The sequence below is a fragment of the Coffea arabica genome, chromosome 11e, assembly GCF_036785885.1.
Source record: "Coffea arabica cultivar ET-39 chromosome 11e, Coffea Arabica ET-39 HiFi, whole genome shotgun sequence".
Taxonomy (NCBI): domain Eukaryota; kingdom Viridiplantae; phylum Streptophyta; class Magnoliopsida; order Gentianales; family Rubiaceae; genus Coffea; species Coffea arabica.
The window spans coordinates 50,963,351-50,979,359 of NC_092331.1; the positions used below are offsets into that span (position 1 = coordinate 50,963,351).

The 16,009-nt window shown below is 33.2% G+C and overlaps 1 protein-coding gene across 5 annotated transcripts; it reads left to right on the forward strand.

Annotated features, from left to right (window-relative positions):
• The first annotated feature begins 1,703 nt into the window (after positions 1-1,703).
• On the forward strand, positions 1,704-8,231 carry LOC113719121 (purple acid phosphatase 3-like). 5 transcript variants are annotated; one of them, XM_027244189.2, is made up of 8 exons: positions 1,704-2,198; positions 5,708-5,785; positions 6,213-6,369; positions 6,655-6,762; positions 6,957-7,084; positions 7,248-7,376; positions 7,680-7,747; positions 7,829-8,231. In XM_027244189.2, the coding sequence occupies exons 1-8, from the start codon at positions 2,004-2,006 to the stop codon at positions 8,037-8,039; spliced, it is 1,074 nt and encodes a 357-aa protein (XP_027099990.1). In that variant the 5' UTR covers positions 1,704-2,003; the 3' UTR covers positions 8,040-8,231. The 5 variants fall into 5 exon arrangements, with proteins under 5 accessions (XP_027099990.1, XP_027099991.1, XP_071928819.1 ...); XM_072072718.1 differs by lacking the exon at positions 1,704-2,198 and adding an exon at positions 4,448-4,985; XM_027244190.2 differs by lacking the exon at positions 5,708-5,785 and having other exon boundaries at positions 1,712-2,198.
• The last annotated feature ends 7,778 nt before the right edge of the window (positions 8,232-16,009 follow it).

The window sequence follows — 16,009 nt, forward strand, 5'->3', positions numbered from 1 at the left end:
GACAAGTTGAAAAGATTTTGTATTCCACATTAAAATCACCAAATGTACCTACCCTAGTTATTTTTGCTCATTGCTCCACGTGAGATTCTCAATATGTACAAGACAGGATTGGTTGTGAGCTTGCAGCCGACATTTGAGGGACATTGTGAGTTAGTTTGTTATAGCAACTTAGGCAAGGAATCTTAGGCATAGAATACAGTATTTCCGAAGGCAATCTAAAAACAAAATAGACAATGGAATTTGAAGTCCGGTAAGTGGAAAATTTTCCTTTTTTATTTTTTTCCTGCTTTAACTGGGACAATAGGATGTTTAATTATTAAAAGATATTTTAGTACCCTTCTTATTTATGTTAATTGCTTCTATTTTTTGGAGTTTTTATAAAAAAATATACTATAGCGATTTAATATATATGAGATAAAAAGGTGATTGAAAAATATTTTCACGGCAAACATTAAATTTTTTTTGGAAAAAAATAGCTTGCCAAACAAGGCCTTAACTTTTCTGATACCTTGACATTCTCAATACTAAACTTTATGGACTTAATTAATCTATTTTGTTTTTTCTTTTTTGTTTTGGGTGGGGGGGAAATTGTGGATGGCATTGGTGGTGGGTAAGTTTACTTATGAAAATGCTTCTGAAATTTGCTAATTGACCTTAGTAGAAATTATGCAGCAGACATACATGTACGTGAATTCTAATTTTATTACGTGCTGCTTGTGATTGTGGAGTATTAAATTTAAGATTTTTCTAACGAATACCTAATAAACACCCGTTAATACACCTAAATCACATCTAACTGATCATGTTAATGCACACATTAACAATATATATTAAATTTAAGATTTTTTTAGCGAATGCCTAATAAACACCCGTTAATGTACCTAAATCACATCTAACTGATCATGTTAATGCACACATTAACAATTAATACCTTTTTATATATTTATATATTTTACTTAATTAACTTTACTTTTCCAAAAAATTTGATACATGAACTATATATTAACGAGTGCCTGCTAATCAATTAAGTTGATCTATAGAGTGATGAAAACGTATACATCTAGAGTAGTTCTAATAACGTACACGCAATCAATAAACCTTCTGTCTGGATTGTTAGCTGGGATTCAATATCCAATACCTTATGAACAAAAAAGTACATTTTACTTCACGAAAAAACAGAAAACGAAACACCGAAATAAATGAGCACTTTCCAGAACTTGCATAATAAGTGCTACATCAGAAGTTTCCCTATTTGTGTAAACTCATAGGAGGAATACACGGGTTTGATCCTTTTTTGCCTTTTATTTTTGGATATTGTCACAATTTCGTTTTGTTTTTTATAATGTGTATAATTAAGGGAGATATTAATAATTTAAGTATTTAACCATTGATTAACTAGAAAGATATTCTAAAAGAATAAAATGATTATCGTTTAAATTTAAGAAGATCATTTTATACACACAACGCCAGCTCAATCTAACTGGCAAACAAAATTAATTGCTGAAATTTGTTTTCTAGCTAATTATTTAAATTTAGTTTCATGAGTAAAAAAGAAAAAGGACAAGTTTTTTTATACATCACCTAAAAGTGATACTTTTCTTTAAAAATTGTAAACGTATATGAATAAATGTGTACAAATGCTTATATACAGAACTCTCTACCTACACAAGAGACAGAGAAGAGAGAATCAAAGGTGTATAAGAGCTTTGGAAAAATAGTCTCCATTTGTCCAAATTGTAAAAGCTCATACAGATTTTTTTCCCATGCATTTCTATCCCATTATTTTTCCTCTGATATTCATGTAAAATCTTTGGCATAAAAATGACCCCTTGGACTCACAAAGATCAGGAGGAAGCTTCCTAGGTACCATCCTCCTCAGTCCCACCTTTTTGTCTTGGTTATTTAAGCAACCTTTTCTCAACTTCTCTCAGTTTCCCTCGATACATCTTCCCCAAACAGCCTGATAACAAACCCTATTGGAAGCTGTGTTTCAAACCACGTCCATGGCTTCCAAGAACCTCCAAAATATCATTCTTCTCTACAAGATCATTCTCATTTGTGGGCTGTGTTTGGTTTACTCAAAAACTGAACTTCCAAGGTTTGAACATCCCATCAAACCTGATGGATCGCTCAGTATCTTGGTTGTTGGAGACTGGGGAAGAAGAGGAGCTTATAACCAAACAGAAGTTGCAGCTCAGGTTCTTATCTTTCTGTATTTATGGAAACAAATATTTTCTTGATTACACTTGACTAGATGATATTTAGATCACATTTTTAGATGGTTTAATGAATGTTTTGGATTTTATAAAACAAGAAAGATTAAGTTTAACAAATCATTGCTAATTGTTCTTGGTAGGGTTTGAACTTTTCCATTAAATTATGCAGTAGATAAGAACAAACACATGTTGTTATGGTCATTATTGCCGTTTGGAATCAGACTGCATTATTTTGGACCCAAAGATATACGTATGAAATATTTATTTGCTCCGTCGAGAGCATATTACAGCTCAGAGGTATTCATGATTCTTCCTGTTTTGATCAGAATACAGTGATACCAAGAAGACATTATCAAGACTTATTAACAAATTTGAAAAGATTAACAATGCCAAGCACATGTGTATCAAAAGCCTCTTTGTTTTTTTTTTTTTTACATTGATTAATTAAAATATGTGCTCAAGGTCTACTTACATATGATATATCATAACATACATACATATATACATACAAATTCCATGGATTAATCAAGTTTATTATTACACAAATTCTAAATTAGGACAAACATGATACTTACATAAAATCATTTTTTCATCCCTAGACAATAATCTGGCGAGTGCATAATTTAACTCACCAAACTAAACTACATCCCATTTCTTGCTTTAGGACAAACATGAAATATGCATAATAGTTCTTAAAAAATTATATTGACTGTGTATTAGTTTACCATGTGATTAGTCAAGGCATTAATCAAGAAAATCGTTATCTTGTTACCCCCATAACAACATCTGGCCATTGCATGACTAAACTAAACTTTTCTCCCACGTAGCTTTCAACTGTAGTCTTGTGATGCTTTTCTTGTCCAATTAATGCCTCTCTCGTGGGAAAAGGTTTTGTTGCCTAATTTATTAGGCATCCAGTAGTTAACTTTCGTGGTGGAGATAAGGTATTATTCCATGTAGATTCGATGCTGATTCTCTTAAGATAAACAAGTATGGGAACCTACTGGAAGTAGTGGAACTAAATGTACTCATCCACCATTCAGAAAGTTGACATTTCCTGATGTCTCTGTCTTCTGATTTAAGTTTGATTTTTAGACTAACTTCACTTTGTACCTCCGAAATTGTATCGCTTTCTTCCTTTGTATTTTGAACTTTAATTTTGAACACTTTGTACCTTGAATATTCAATTTTGAATACTTCGTACTCTAAACTCTTTAAGTTTATCCCTTTAAATCTAATAAACGACAAAGTTAGCAATATTCATGAGATAAAGGGTGGTTAAATTAATGACAATGTATAGTTTTGTTCTACCTGTAATCCCTTAGCTCCTGTTTACTATTTTTATGACATTATTAGTGATTCATATGATCCCAATTATGAATATTATTAGCAAAATTGACAAGACAATGAATGATACAAATTATAATAATGTATCATTTTCTTCTAAATGTGATACCTTGGTTGCTTTTGATCACTTCTAACACATTTTCATTGACTTGTATAGTCATTTATGGTATTATAAGTTTACTAACGTTGCCATTGATGGGATTTAAATAGGACAAAATTGAGAGTTCAAGATACAAAGTGCCTAAAGTTAAAAGTTTAAGTTGCAAATTATTCAAAATCAAAGTTTAGAGTGCAAAATAAGAAGGTGATACAAGTTTAAAGGTATAAAATGGAGTCCATCCTTGATTTTTTAAAATTTTTTCTAGTAGAAGAGGGTGAAATTTAAAAAGTGGTGAGGGAGTAGGAGGATTAGATCCAGAACCTCTTACTCCTATAAATTTTGATTTATTTCTAGAAAATCTAGGACATGTATATAAGTGATTTGACATTAATAATTTGCACTATGACAATTGGGTACATATTCCGTTGAATTATTAATTCTTGGACCCATGCCAAAGGGAGGAAAAAAAAAACATCTTGGACCCATGCAAATGCGCATTTGAACGAGAAGTTAGTCACATGATTGATTAAATTTAAGAAAATCCTTTTGTACACGCAACGCAAGTTCAATCTAACAAGCAAAAAAAAGTAATTGCTGAATTCGTTTTCTAGGTAGTTAATTAAGTTAGTTTCATCATGAGTAAAAAAAGAAAAAAGACAAGTTTTTTTCTTAAGTCATGGTGATGCAATGGGACCAACTACTACACCTTCCATCTCCTAAAAGTGAAACTTTTCTTTATAAAATGTACATGTATATGAATAAATGTGTACAAATGCTTATGCAGAGAACTCTATACCCAGACAACACGCACACACAGAGTCAAACGTGTAAAGGAGCTCCGAATAAATAGTCTCCATTTGTCCAAATTGTAAAAGCTCAAAACAGATTTTTATCCCAGGTTCCATCCCATTCAAGAAACTTTTCTATCCTCTGATTTTGTCCATGCATAAAAATGACTCCTTGGACTTACACAGATCAGGAGGAAGCTTCCTAGGTACCATCCTCCTCAGTCCTACCTTTCTGTCTGAGTTATTTAAGCAACCTTTTCTCAGTTTCCCCCCATACATCTTACCCCAAACAGCCCTGATAATTTAACTCTTTTGGAAGCTGTATTTCAAACCACATCCATGGCTTCCAAGAACCTCCAGAATATCATTCTTCTCTACAAGATCATTCTCATTTGTGGGCTGTGTTTGGTTTACTCAAAAGCTGAACTTCCAAGGTTTGAACATCCCATCAAACCTGATGGATCGCTCAGTATCCTGGTTGTTGGAGACTGGGGAAGAAGAGGTGCTTATAACCAAACAGAAGTTGCAGCTCAGGTTCTTGTCTTTCTGTATTTATGGAAACAATAATATTTTCTTGATTACACTTGACTAGATGATATTTAGATCACGTTTTTAGATGGTTTAATGAATGTATTGGATTTTATATATATATAAAAAAAAAGATCAAGTTTAACAAACCATTGCTAATTGTTCTTGGTTGGGTTTGAACTTTTCCATTAAATTACGTGGTAGATATGAACAAATACGTGTTGTTATGGTCATTATTGCCGTTTGGAATTAGACTGCATTATTTTGGACCCAAAGATATACGTTTGAAATATTTATTTGCTCCACACACACACACGCATCTACACACAGATGTGTGTGTGTGTGTGTGTATATATATATATTATTCCATAGATCAACCATTGATGAAGTTTATTATTATAGAGATTCTGAATTAGGACAAACATGATATTTACATAAAATCATCTTTTCACTCCCTAAACAATCATCTGGCCAGTGCACAACTTAACTAACCAAATTAAACAACATCCCATAACTTTGCTTTCGGATAAACATGAAATATACATAATAGTTCTTAAGAAATTGTATTGACTGTGAATTGGTTTACCATGTGATTTGATATGGCAATAATCAAGAAAGTCATTATCTATTTTCTCCTTCATAACACCTGGCTATTGCGTAACTAAACTAGACTTTTCTCCCACGTAGCTTTCAACTTTAGTCTTGTGATGCTTTTCTTGTCCAATTAGAGCTTGCCTCTCGTCAGCAAAGGTTTTGTTGCCCAAGTTATTAGGCATCCAATAGCTAGCTTTCCTGGTGGAGATAAGGTATTATTCCACATAGATTCCATACTGATTCTTTTCACATAAACAAGTATGGCAATTTATATATATAGAAGTTGACCTGGAATTTATGGTTCATACATGTTTCATTTGAATTTGGATGAATGAAATTGAATGTAGAGTACGGCTTTTAAATGAATGGTAAAAAATTGTTGAGTTTTATTCATTACCGTCTTTATGTCTACATTTATTATATTAATATCTACTACTGTTATTCTGCTACATGGATTGAACAGTGCAGTTGAAACTGACAATTATAAAAATTCTGGACTCCTTTTTAATACCCTTTTTCTGTTTTCTTTTTGAGTAAAAAAGTTATATAAACTGAAGTATAGAAGATGAATCAAGATGCTAATGCAAATGTAATTATATTATGATTTTGGTTCATACTATAATTGCTATCCTCCAACAGATGGCAAAAATTGGAGGCCAGATGGACCCAGATTTCATCATTTCTACGGGAGACAATTTTTACGAAGACGGATTGACTGGTATTGAGGATCCAGCATTCGAGGAGTCATTTAGCAATATCTATTTGGGGCCAAGCCTGCAAAAGCAGTGGTACAGTGGTAATTTCACAACCCAACATTAGATTTTCTCTTCTGCACCTTATTTTTCATTAGATTAAATATTATATGTACTGACAATATATATATCATCATGAAAATTCAAATTTACGTTAATTATCATTTATCCTATACTGATAGTATAACCACCGTTATTGTGTAAAAAAATTAATCCTTTTCGCTAGAGTAAATTTTATATATACATTTAGTGTATACACCGTTACGTTGGATCTTTTTCGCTGGAGTAAAGTTGCCTACTAATTATTGTCCTAACTAATATTGGTGCAGTTTTGGGAAACCATGACTATAGAGGTGATGTTTTGGCACAGTTGGATCCCATCCTCAGACAAAAAGATAGCAAATGGTTATGTCTTAGATCTTTTATCCTCAATACAGGTAATTTCTCAAATCAACATACTCAAAATATGTTAACAAGGGAAGGTGATAAACCTCAATACATATCTAAGCTCTGAAAATAAACTGATTATTTATCCAAAGAAGTTTGCTATATCGGAAATATCATTCCTTTTAGACAGCAGAAAGTAGTTATAACCGGATTGACATCATTTTCTTTTATTAAATATGAGCAGATGTTGCGGAATTTTTCTTCATCGATACAACGCCATTCGTAGATAAATATTTCTTCCGCCCAGAAGATGATAAATATGACTGGAGAGGAGTGCTGCCCAGAGAGGAATATCTCTCAAATCAGTTGAAGGTAAATGTAAAATTTTACATATGGCTCTTGTTAGGAGCATTTGGTTTTTGCAGTTGCAACACGAGGAAAATTTATTTATTTTGAATTCCATTTCTGCCCTGAATTGGGAATCTTTCGTTGACATTAAAAGTACTTAACATTTTCCTCTAATTAATCATAAAAGCATTTAGACACAGCCCTAAAGGAATCAAGTTCAAATTGGAAGATAGTTGTTGGTCACCATACACTGAAAAGTGCTGGAGATCATGGAATCACAGTTGAGCTTGAGGAAAGACTTCTTCCAGTTCTTCAGGTAATCTTGATTAATCCCATTCAGTTGTAATTAAGCTGTATTTTCCACTAATAAACGAAATTTTTTTGTTGGTTGTACTTATTTATATAAACATCAATAATGTGACGCATTTTTTTTTCGAACGGGTCTAAACCTTGATTGTCATATTATTCATCGATGTATATATCTTTTAAGAGATTAGACAGTATTAGCATGTATTGTATTTGCCCGTATAATATGATAGTCGTAGCATAATTTTTAGTTGAGTTCTTGATTTTGTTCTTAATCATGGCCTAACGACCAATTAATCGACAAACTTTCTAGGAAAACAATGTTGATCTTTACGTTAATGGACATGACCACTGCTTGGAACACATCAGTAGCCCTGACAGGTAAAATTTACATGGCATGTTTTTATGAGATTGAACAAAATTTCAGATGGAAAATTAAGAACTCTTTGATCACTATTGCAGTCCACTCCAATTTCTGACGAGTGGTGGAGGATCAAAGGCATGGAGGGGAAATGTTCGGCCATGGAGCCCTGAGGAGTTGAAGTTGTATTATGATGGACAAGGTTTCATGACCATGAAACTCACCAAGTATGATGTTTATATCCAGTTCTATGATATTGTTGGCGACATTTTGCACCAATGGAGCCGTTCAAAAGGGTTTTACTCCACGTAATTAAATAGCATTTTACTAGAGGTTAAAGCTGTTTTAACAGCTTAGGAATTAGTTAAATTTGCTCCAAAATCAAGAGACTAAACCTAATAGTAGTACTGCATTGGGGCAATGTTCGTAGCTTCCTATATATGTATTAGTATGGGCAGAAACTGAATTTTCTTTGACTTTATCTGTAATTAATCTTCTTTTCTATGTCTGTTAAAAAGCACTAAGCTTGCCTGCAACTACTCAAAAAAAAAAAAAAAAAAATGGGGCGTAAAGGATGAAGCTTAATGGAAAATATTTGAGGACTTGATAGTCCAGTAGCAAACACGTCTGAACAAGATCAAAAGAAGCTACTACATTCATTAGGTTACCCGCTAATAGGCACTGAAAAAGGCAGACAACCGAGTATTATGTGTTCTCAGAGGTTAAAGTATCGAACGATGAACAATTTGACTACTGATTCAAAAACTAATTATTTTGACGGATTATTTTTACTCAAATCATAGGTAGACAACTTGGCATTTTCTTTCAAATGTAGGCCGGCTTTTTGAATTATTTATTGATGATAGTTTGAAAGTATGTAGAGTGGATTATCGAGTCTCTTTCCAAGGGTTAAGTCGTAGGAGTTTAACCATTTTTTTTTTAGTATAATTGTGAGGTTTTGAACCTGAACCTTTTATTTATATTTCTTCCCTTGTACTATCTAATCCGTTCCTCGCCTGCTTAACCTTTTCATTTTGGTGAGTTTGGCACTTTAGCATACATTCAGTAAAACAAGATGTAAGAATTTAACAACTAAGGGGAAAACAAAAAGACAAAAAAAAAGTCAGAATGAAGTAAAAAGTTTTAATTCTAAAATGTTAAATCCAGTAATAGAAGATTAAAGGGCAAGCTTGGTGCTAAAATTTGGTCCATGGGTACTTTCTCAAGGTGGTTAAAAATGTTTAAATGTTACTAATTGGATTGCCAAAATCATTGGCATGTTCCTTTGCAAACTTAACAACTTCACATAAAACCAAACCTACATATTCAAACATATCAGAGTATCATTAGTTTTCTCAACTTCAGCTAAACAACTTAACTGGGAAAGTGAAGTTCCTTTGATACTGTAGACTTGTGTTGAAGAAATCCAGAAGCATCATAAAATATGAAGAGCAGCTGCTTCACTTTGACTGAATTCCATTACCATATACTCTTTAGTGCCATTGATATAGAACTTCATTTCCTCTGATTTTAATGGTTTAACACAATTGCTGAGTGCGTATACCTTGGAGCCCCATCCAACAGCAATTTGGATATGGCTGAATTTTGCCAAACGACAAAAAAAAAAAAAAAAAAAAAAACAGTTGTCAAATTTTCATGACATAAATCCACATGAGTAAAAAGAATACAAGTATTGCACAGAATTTTTCAGTTAATTACCTGTAAATGCTACCAATGTGTTCTACAAAATTGACATGTCCATTGATGTAAAAGTCAACATTGTTTCCCTGGAATAAACGTAAGGTAGTATAGATGTTAAAATGTAGAAACATAGATCCTTTAAGGTGCAGTGGTGAAGTTATAATATGTGAGGGTTGGCATCAACTTCATAAAATAATTACAAATTTGGCTACATTGGAGTGGACTCAGGAAAAACTTCAACGTATGACTCATTTAGTGATTTGCCTCGCTTGGTGAGAGGTGACTTCGCTCTTGATCGGTTGGGTGTTCCAAGCTTTCGTAGAGTTACAGTGCAGCAAGTTAAGGTAGCAATAGTGCTCTTCTGTTTTTGTTTTACGTGTATGACCTCCTGATATTTTATCAAATAAAGTCTCTATTTATTTGAAAAAAAAAATACAAATTTAGCTACCAAACTTTTTAATATGTTTGAATTCACCTCCTCCCTTTATCACCCTTGGAAATTTTGTAGGTTCATCCTGATATTCTCCTATAAAAATGCTTGATTACAAGTAACCTATTTAAAAACTTTTGAGTTTCCCATTGGCTGTACGGTCTTAATCCGGTGTATTTCTTTAGTATGAATTTAAATCTAAAATAATTGAAAGAGGATATTGCTTAAGTTAGTAAAACAGGCACCAGAAGTTAAAATATGACTTTTTTTTTTTCTTTTTCTCTTTAAGACAGAATTCCATACTAATCATGGAGGGAGCTAGAAACATATTTGATTTCTTGATAAAATTGCAAAACTGACAAATAGTGGGACTAACACCAATTGATGATCCATCCAAACTTAACCTAAGCGAACTTGAACGTAGAATCTCTAATTTATGCTCTATTTAAAAAAAAATTCTAACAGGGAAAAGGTGGAAATTTGAGGAGTGGAAAGGGGAAATGAGAATTTAAATCCAAAACCTCGGCGTGCTGAGATCTCAATTTTAAATTCCAAAAACTTCTTTAATCTTGAAAATCAGAAACAATAGAGTTAAGTCAGAATACAAAATCCTAGCAAACTAAACAAATTAAGACATCTAAGTCAATTTTCGAAATCTATAATTGTGATGTCAAGTCCTTTTGTGAAGATCACCCCCTGGATTAAATGGCAATACTTATATCATATAAAGATCTCATATTCGACAAGAATGTATTGTACCTTAAGAATTGTAAATATATCTGCAACAGTTTGATTCAGTGATGACCCAGCACTACTTTCCACTTGGCTGCGGAATTCCTTAATGCAAAATCGATATGCTAATTTTCAAAAAAAAATAATTAATTAAGAACCTCTTTAGTTCCTTGTAAGATAATTTTTGAGTTTGTTAAATCTTGAGTATTACTCAATTAATAGTTATTGGATTTTAAGAAAATAATAAAGAACTAAAATATAATGTTTATAAAAGAAAAATAGCGATATAATAAAAAATATGACAGAGAGTGGAATAGAAAATTCATTGCAGATTCCATTTGCCTTCATCCTCAACCCTATATTCATTATTCCCTAAAACTTGAAAAACAATAATAATGCTCACAAAAATAACAGCAAAAAAGTTTTACATAAATTAATGACACTAAACTCACCCGAAGGAGTGATATTTTACGCCATCTTTTTTTTCTTTTAAGTTTTACACCTTTAAGTTGATGATAACTGCCCATTAATCATTCCTGAGTTGTAGACAAGTTCATCCTTAAGATACCATAGTTATTCAACATTGTCTTCTGAGGAAACATGTAAAAAGTTAATTCAAAAAGTTAATACTGAGTTAATAAAGAGTAAACTCAACTATGCTTTAGGTCTAGTTAAATTCGAGCTTAGAAAATATAGACTTTCTTGGTATAGTTAATAACGAGAGTAAAATGTAAAAAGTTAATACTGAGTACCAAACTTGTGAGGCAAGGTTCTGCTTTATGGCTATAAGAACATTAGTAACCATAAACATATAGCATTGTGCAACATATCTTTATTCAATGTTTCGAGAATTAATTTGATGATAAAATTTTGACTATCCCAAATTTATATATTGAAAAAATAAACCAGCATGAGAAGTTAACAAACAGGTTGGAATTCATGTCTAACCCCCAACCACTTTTAGGTGGTTTAATTAAAAAAAAAAAAAAAGAACACGATTAAGATTGAATTGATTACTAAACAAGTATCCCCTTTTAATTTTACTGCCTGAGAGTCTGAGACTTTGACAAGTTCCACGCATCACATAATATATAGCCAATAGCTCCATGGACTCCATACAATAATGATTATTTGAGTTGTTGTATTTGAACTATATATTATCCTTGCCGACCAAAAAAAAAAGATACAGATTTTTTTTAATTCATAAAAAATAAAAGAGTACAACATTTTAGTTTTGTTCAATTACCAAACATCAGAATGATAATTTCCAGGTTTTATGTTGCTTCTATTCTTAATTCCAATGTTTAAACAGAAGGAAGAAACATAATGTTATAAAGTAAAAAAAAAAAAAAAAAACCATTGTTCCAGTGCTTTTGTAAGCTAGGGTCAGAGTAGATGTTATAGACAAATTCCTTAACCACTGGAACTTCCACGCCTTCAAATTAATTCATCTCCAATGAGAATGAATCCATTTGAAAGCGTAAATTTAAAGTCCACATTCTTTCCCATTATTGCCATCTACACAACGAAAATATATTAGCAAAGGATTTCAAAATTCATAAACTCACCCAGCAATACACAATTGCAGAGTAGAACAATGTCAACTTTTGAACAAAAGATTGAAATCTCAAATTCCCATTTTTAAGCATATTATCCAACATTTATTCCCAAAGAGAATTACTAATGATTCCCCACTTATCCTCGTAATAATTCAAATTCATGACCTCTTAGTTATAAGTGAAGTGTTTTACTAACGAGGCTGCATATTATCCAATATTAATACGCTACAAATTAGGACAGCTAGCATTTCGAAATACCGCGATGTACAAAGCAAATTTTTTTTTCTGAGTTTACCCTTTTTTCGTTACTCTACATCCTGAAATTTCTTTTGACTTCTCAAAGATAAACATGCATGAAGTAATTAATATTGACAAAAAACCAATTAAGTTTGAGACTTTTTCTAATTTTCTTTACAACTAGAAATATTATAACTGTAACCAGTGGTTGCCCCCTGCGGCAGGTTATAAGCTTAACACGGACGGGTGCTCGCTTGGCAATCCGGGCAGGAGTGGCAGGGGAGGGCTGTTGCGGAATTGCCAGGGGGGGTTCATCTTTGGATTCTCCTGTTGCTTTGGCGTCACCACGAGCCTGCACGCAGAGCTACGTCCCTTGGTTTATGGGGTCAAGCAGTGTGTAGCACGGGGATACGCGAATTTACACTTGGAGTTGGACTCTCTAACGTTGGTTCAGATACTATCCGGGGATCATGCATGCCCCTGGCGTTTGCAGGTGGAGGTGGACGAGCTTCTGCGGTTTCAGGGATTTTTTTGATCGATAACACACTGCTTCCGAGAGGCAAATAAACCTGCGGACAGGATGGCCAAGCTGGGGCCGACCCGGGGAGGTGATGTCGTTTTTGAATCCTTTGATAGCTTGCCTCTCATGGTTCGGGGAGAGATACGACTGGATAAATTAGGATTTCCGAGTTTTCGGAGAAGGCGAGTATAGGCCACACTTTTGGATGTAACCGCTTCTGGAATGATTGAATAAAAAAAGGTTGGTTCTAGCTAAAAAAAATTATAACTGTAACCAAGAAAAGTATTCTATGTATATGATGAAGTTCTCATGTGTTGCATCGCACTCACGTCCTCATTTTGAAAATGTTACAATTACATGTTTTTAAAATTTCTTCTTAAAGAAGCCATCAAGATTGAGTGAAAATTTGTTCAAACTCCATCTATAGTATTGATTAAGGGACTTGATAAAGGAGGAATTTCGTGTAAATCTTCAATAAAATGCTATTGAACTCTTTAGATGTATAAAGGGACAAACTAAAGACTTGTGTAGTTAAGACTTAGCACTTGAGATATCCTAAGATTGAATAGCTTGTAGGCAACTAACGATAACCTACCACTCGAGGATTAATAACTCAAGAACTGTTTGCAAACCTTAAAATCAAATTGATTTGATTGGTTTCTTTGTCCTAGCGCTTTCCTTCCCCATTCTCCAAACACCATTTAAACAAGAGGTTCATCAGCTTCAATAGGGTAGTTAAAGTATTGGAGCTCAGCAACAGAAAATACCAGATGCAATCCAAATGTCAAAATGAAAAGAAGATAAATCAACAAGGGTTTCATGTTTGCAGAAGTCATGAGAGAATTCTTCACAGTGAATGAGCTTATAAAGGAACAAATTTTCAATTTTGGCTTTGTTTATCTGTGGCTGATCAAGACAACTTGTACTCAAAGTTTCAATTGTACATGCAAATACGAATATCGGGGGTGGTGTATTCCGGGCCTCAGATGGTCGAGCTTTGGTAGGATATTCAGTTTTACTAGGGGTCGGTATGAGTTTGCGTGCTGAGGTATTAGCTCTGTTAGCGGGTCTCCGACTTTGCGGTCAGAAAGGCTTTACACAGGTTCGAGTACTGTCTCCGACTTTGCGGTCAGAAAGGCTTTACACAGGTTCGAGTACAGTCCGACTCGTTGGTGTTAATAGGCATATTGCAACGCAGATTTCAGTGTTCGTGACAGATTCGTAGAGAGGTATTTCAAATATGGCAGCTGGCTGAGGGTCCAAGGCAATTCCCTCACTGCTTTAGAGAAGCAAACACGGTGGCAGACATATCGCTAATGAAGGTCTATTGCACCCACTTGACTCGATTAAGGTTTATGATCAACCAAGTCGCCTGCCACAGCTAGCAAGAGGGGCAATCAGATTGGATAAATTAGGTCTTCCCTCTCTCCGATTCCTTAAAAAACCTTCTGCGTAACTGGCCTAGGCTCCGTTTATTGTAGTAGAACAATCAGGAAAGGGCAATTCCAAGACAAATGCGAGGGAAAATTCGCATGGACGGGAGATGGTGCACTCGTACCAGTTGCTTGATAGCATGTGATATTTTTCTTGAATTTGGGTTTGTTGGCAGGGAGATTCGTCTATTTATAAGGGGAAACTCTGTCAAAATTTTCTTAAAATAAATAAAATACTTATGTTTGTGCTAAAAAAAAAAAGCAAATACGAATGTCTATACCTATGAGTATTGATATTTATATATTTTGGCTTTAAGCATATATATGTGCATGTTTTTGTCTTGAGGCTTCAAGACTTAAAAGTCCTGAGTTCGAATTTCTCTTTTCCCTTCCCGGTTCATAAATCTCATTCCTCCTTTGTTAGAAATTTGTTTTAAATGTATATATTTTAGTCCATGTGTATATATTATAGTTATTTGTTGAACCCAAAAAAAAAGAAGAATTATGCCATTTACATCCTTGATGTTTTCACCATTTAAACTTCACACAATAAGCTATTTGTTTTTTTTTAAAAGTTTTTTATGTCTAATGTCAACAACTAAAATCCCATCATCCTGATCAACAGAATTAAATTGGAAATTATCACAAGTGCTAACCATGCCTATATTCAAGAATCTATCTTCAATACTCGATTTAAAGTACAAGTGATTTGGGTGATTAAGATACAAAATATATATAGAAGATTTCTATTCTAAAAATTTGACCGGAGAATTGGTTACTGAGTCTAAGTTGAGATTTCTCAGAGGAAATTTTTTGTAAACAGATTAGTGGACTGATGTATTAGTTCTAGCTTAATGCTGACTTTACTGCATTGTTTTGCTTGGGTAAAATTTTTGCTCATCAACAAAACCGATATTTTGCTTAAAACAAAAATGGATAACAAAAAAATCAAAATATTTAATGAAAACCAAAATTGATTTACCTTGAAAATGTTATCATATTGAGAAAAAGCTAATAATTGGCTAAGTTCTATAAACAACTATATATTTGTTTGAAATCATTATGCGAACATAATAATATGACAAACGTGATTAAATTTGTAAAATCAAATGTTTTTTTTGTATAAAAAATATTAGATTTTGCATTGACTATAAAAATTTATTTCTTAAATCCATGTCTTTACATTACAAGTTCACTGAACATAATGACTATGTGGGTATATAGTCACACCCCCCCTCCCCCTCCTCCCCTCTCACATTTTAGCTTGCTATCACTTTTTGAAGATTTGTCAAACTAGATTAATGCGGCAAATGAAGTTCCTTTGATATTCTAAAATTATGAAAGACTGCACCATAAACATCACAAAATGTGAAATTAGCTTCATCTCCTCTGAATTCCATAAATCCTTGGCCATCAAAATTGAACTTCATAACCTCTGAATTCCATGATCGAACATCACCTCTCCAAGATTTAGAGCCACCACCACTTGTCAAAAAATGGATATTTCTAGACAAAATATTGTTAGTTTCTTGGCAATTTAATTCATAGGTAATCAGATAAAATCATTGTTACTATCGATAACATAAATACCCGTCAATACCACTAATGTGCTTCAAACAGTCATCATGTCCATTGATGTAAAAATCAACTTTGTTTGCCTGGAAAAAAAA

Bases quoted from the DNA above. Each gene is read 5' to 3' on its own strand.
- LOC113719121 (XM_027244189.2), top strand. From the start codon at position 2,004: ATGGCTTCCAAGAACCTCCAAAATATCATTCTTCTCTACAAGATCATT. The intron at 6,370-6,654 runs GTAATTTCACAA...ATATTGGTGCAG, and splicing joins GCAAAAGCAGTGGTACAGTG to TTTTGGGAAACCATGACTAT. The intron at 6,763-6,956 runs GTAATTTCTCAA...AAATATGAGCAG, and splicing joins ATCTTTTATCCTCAATACAG to ATGTTGCGGAATTTTTCTTC.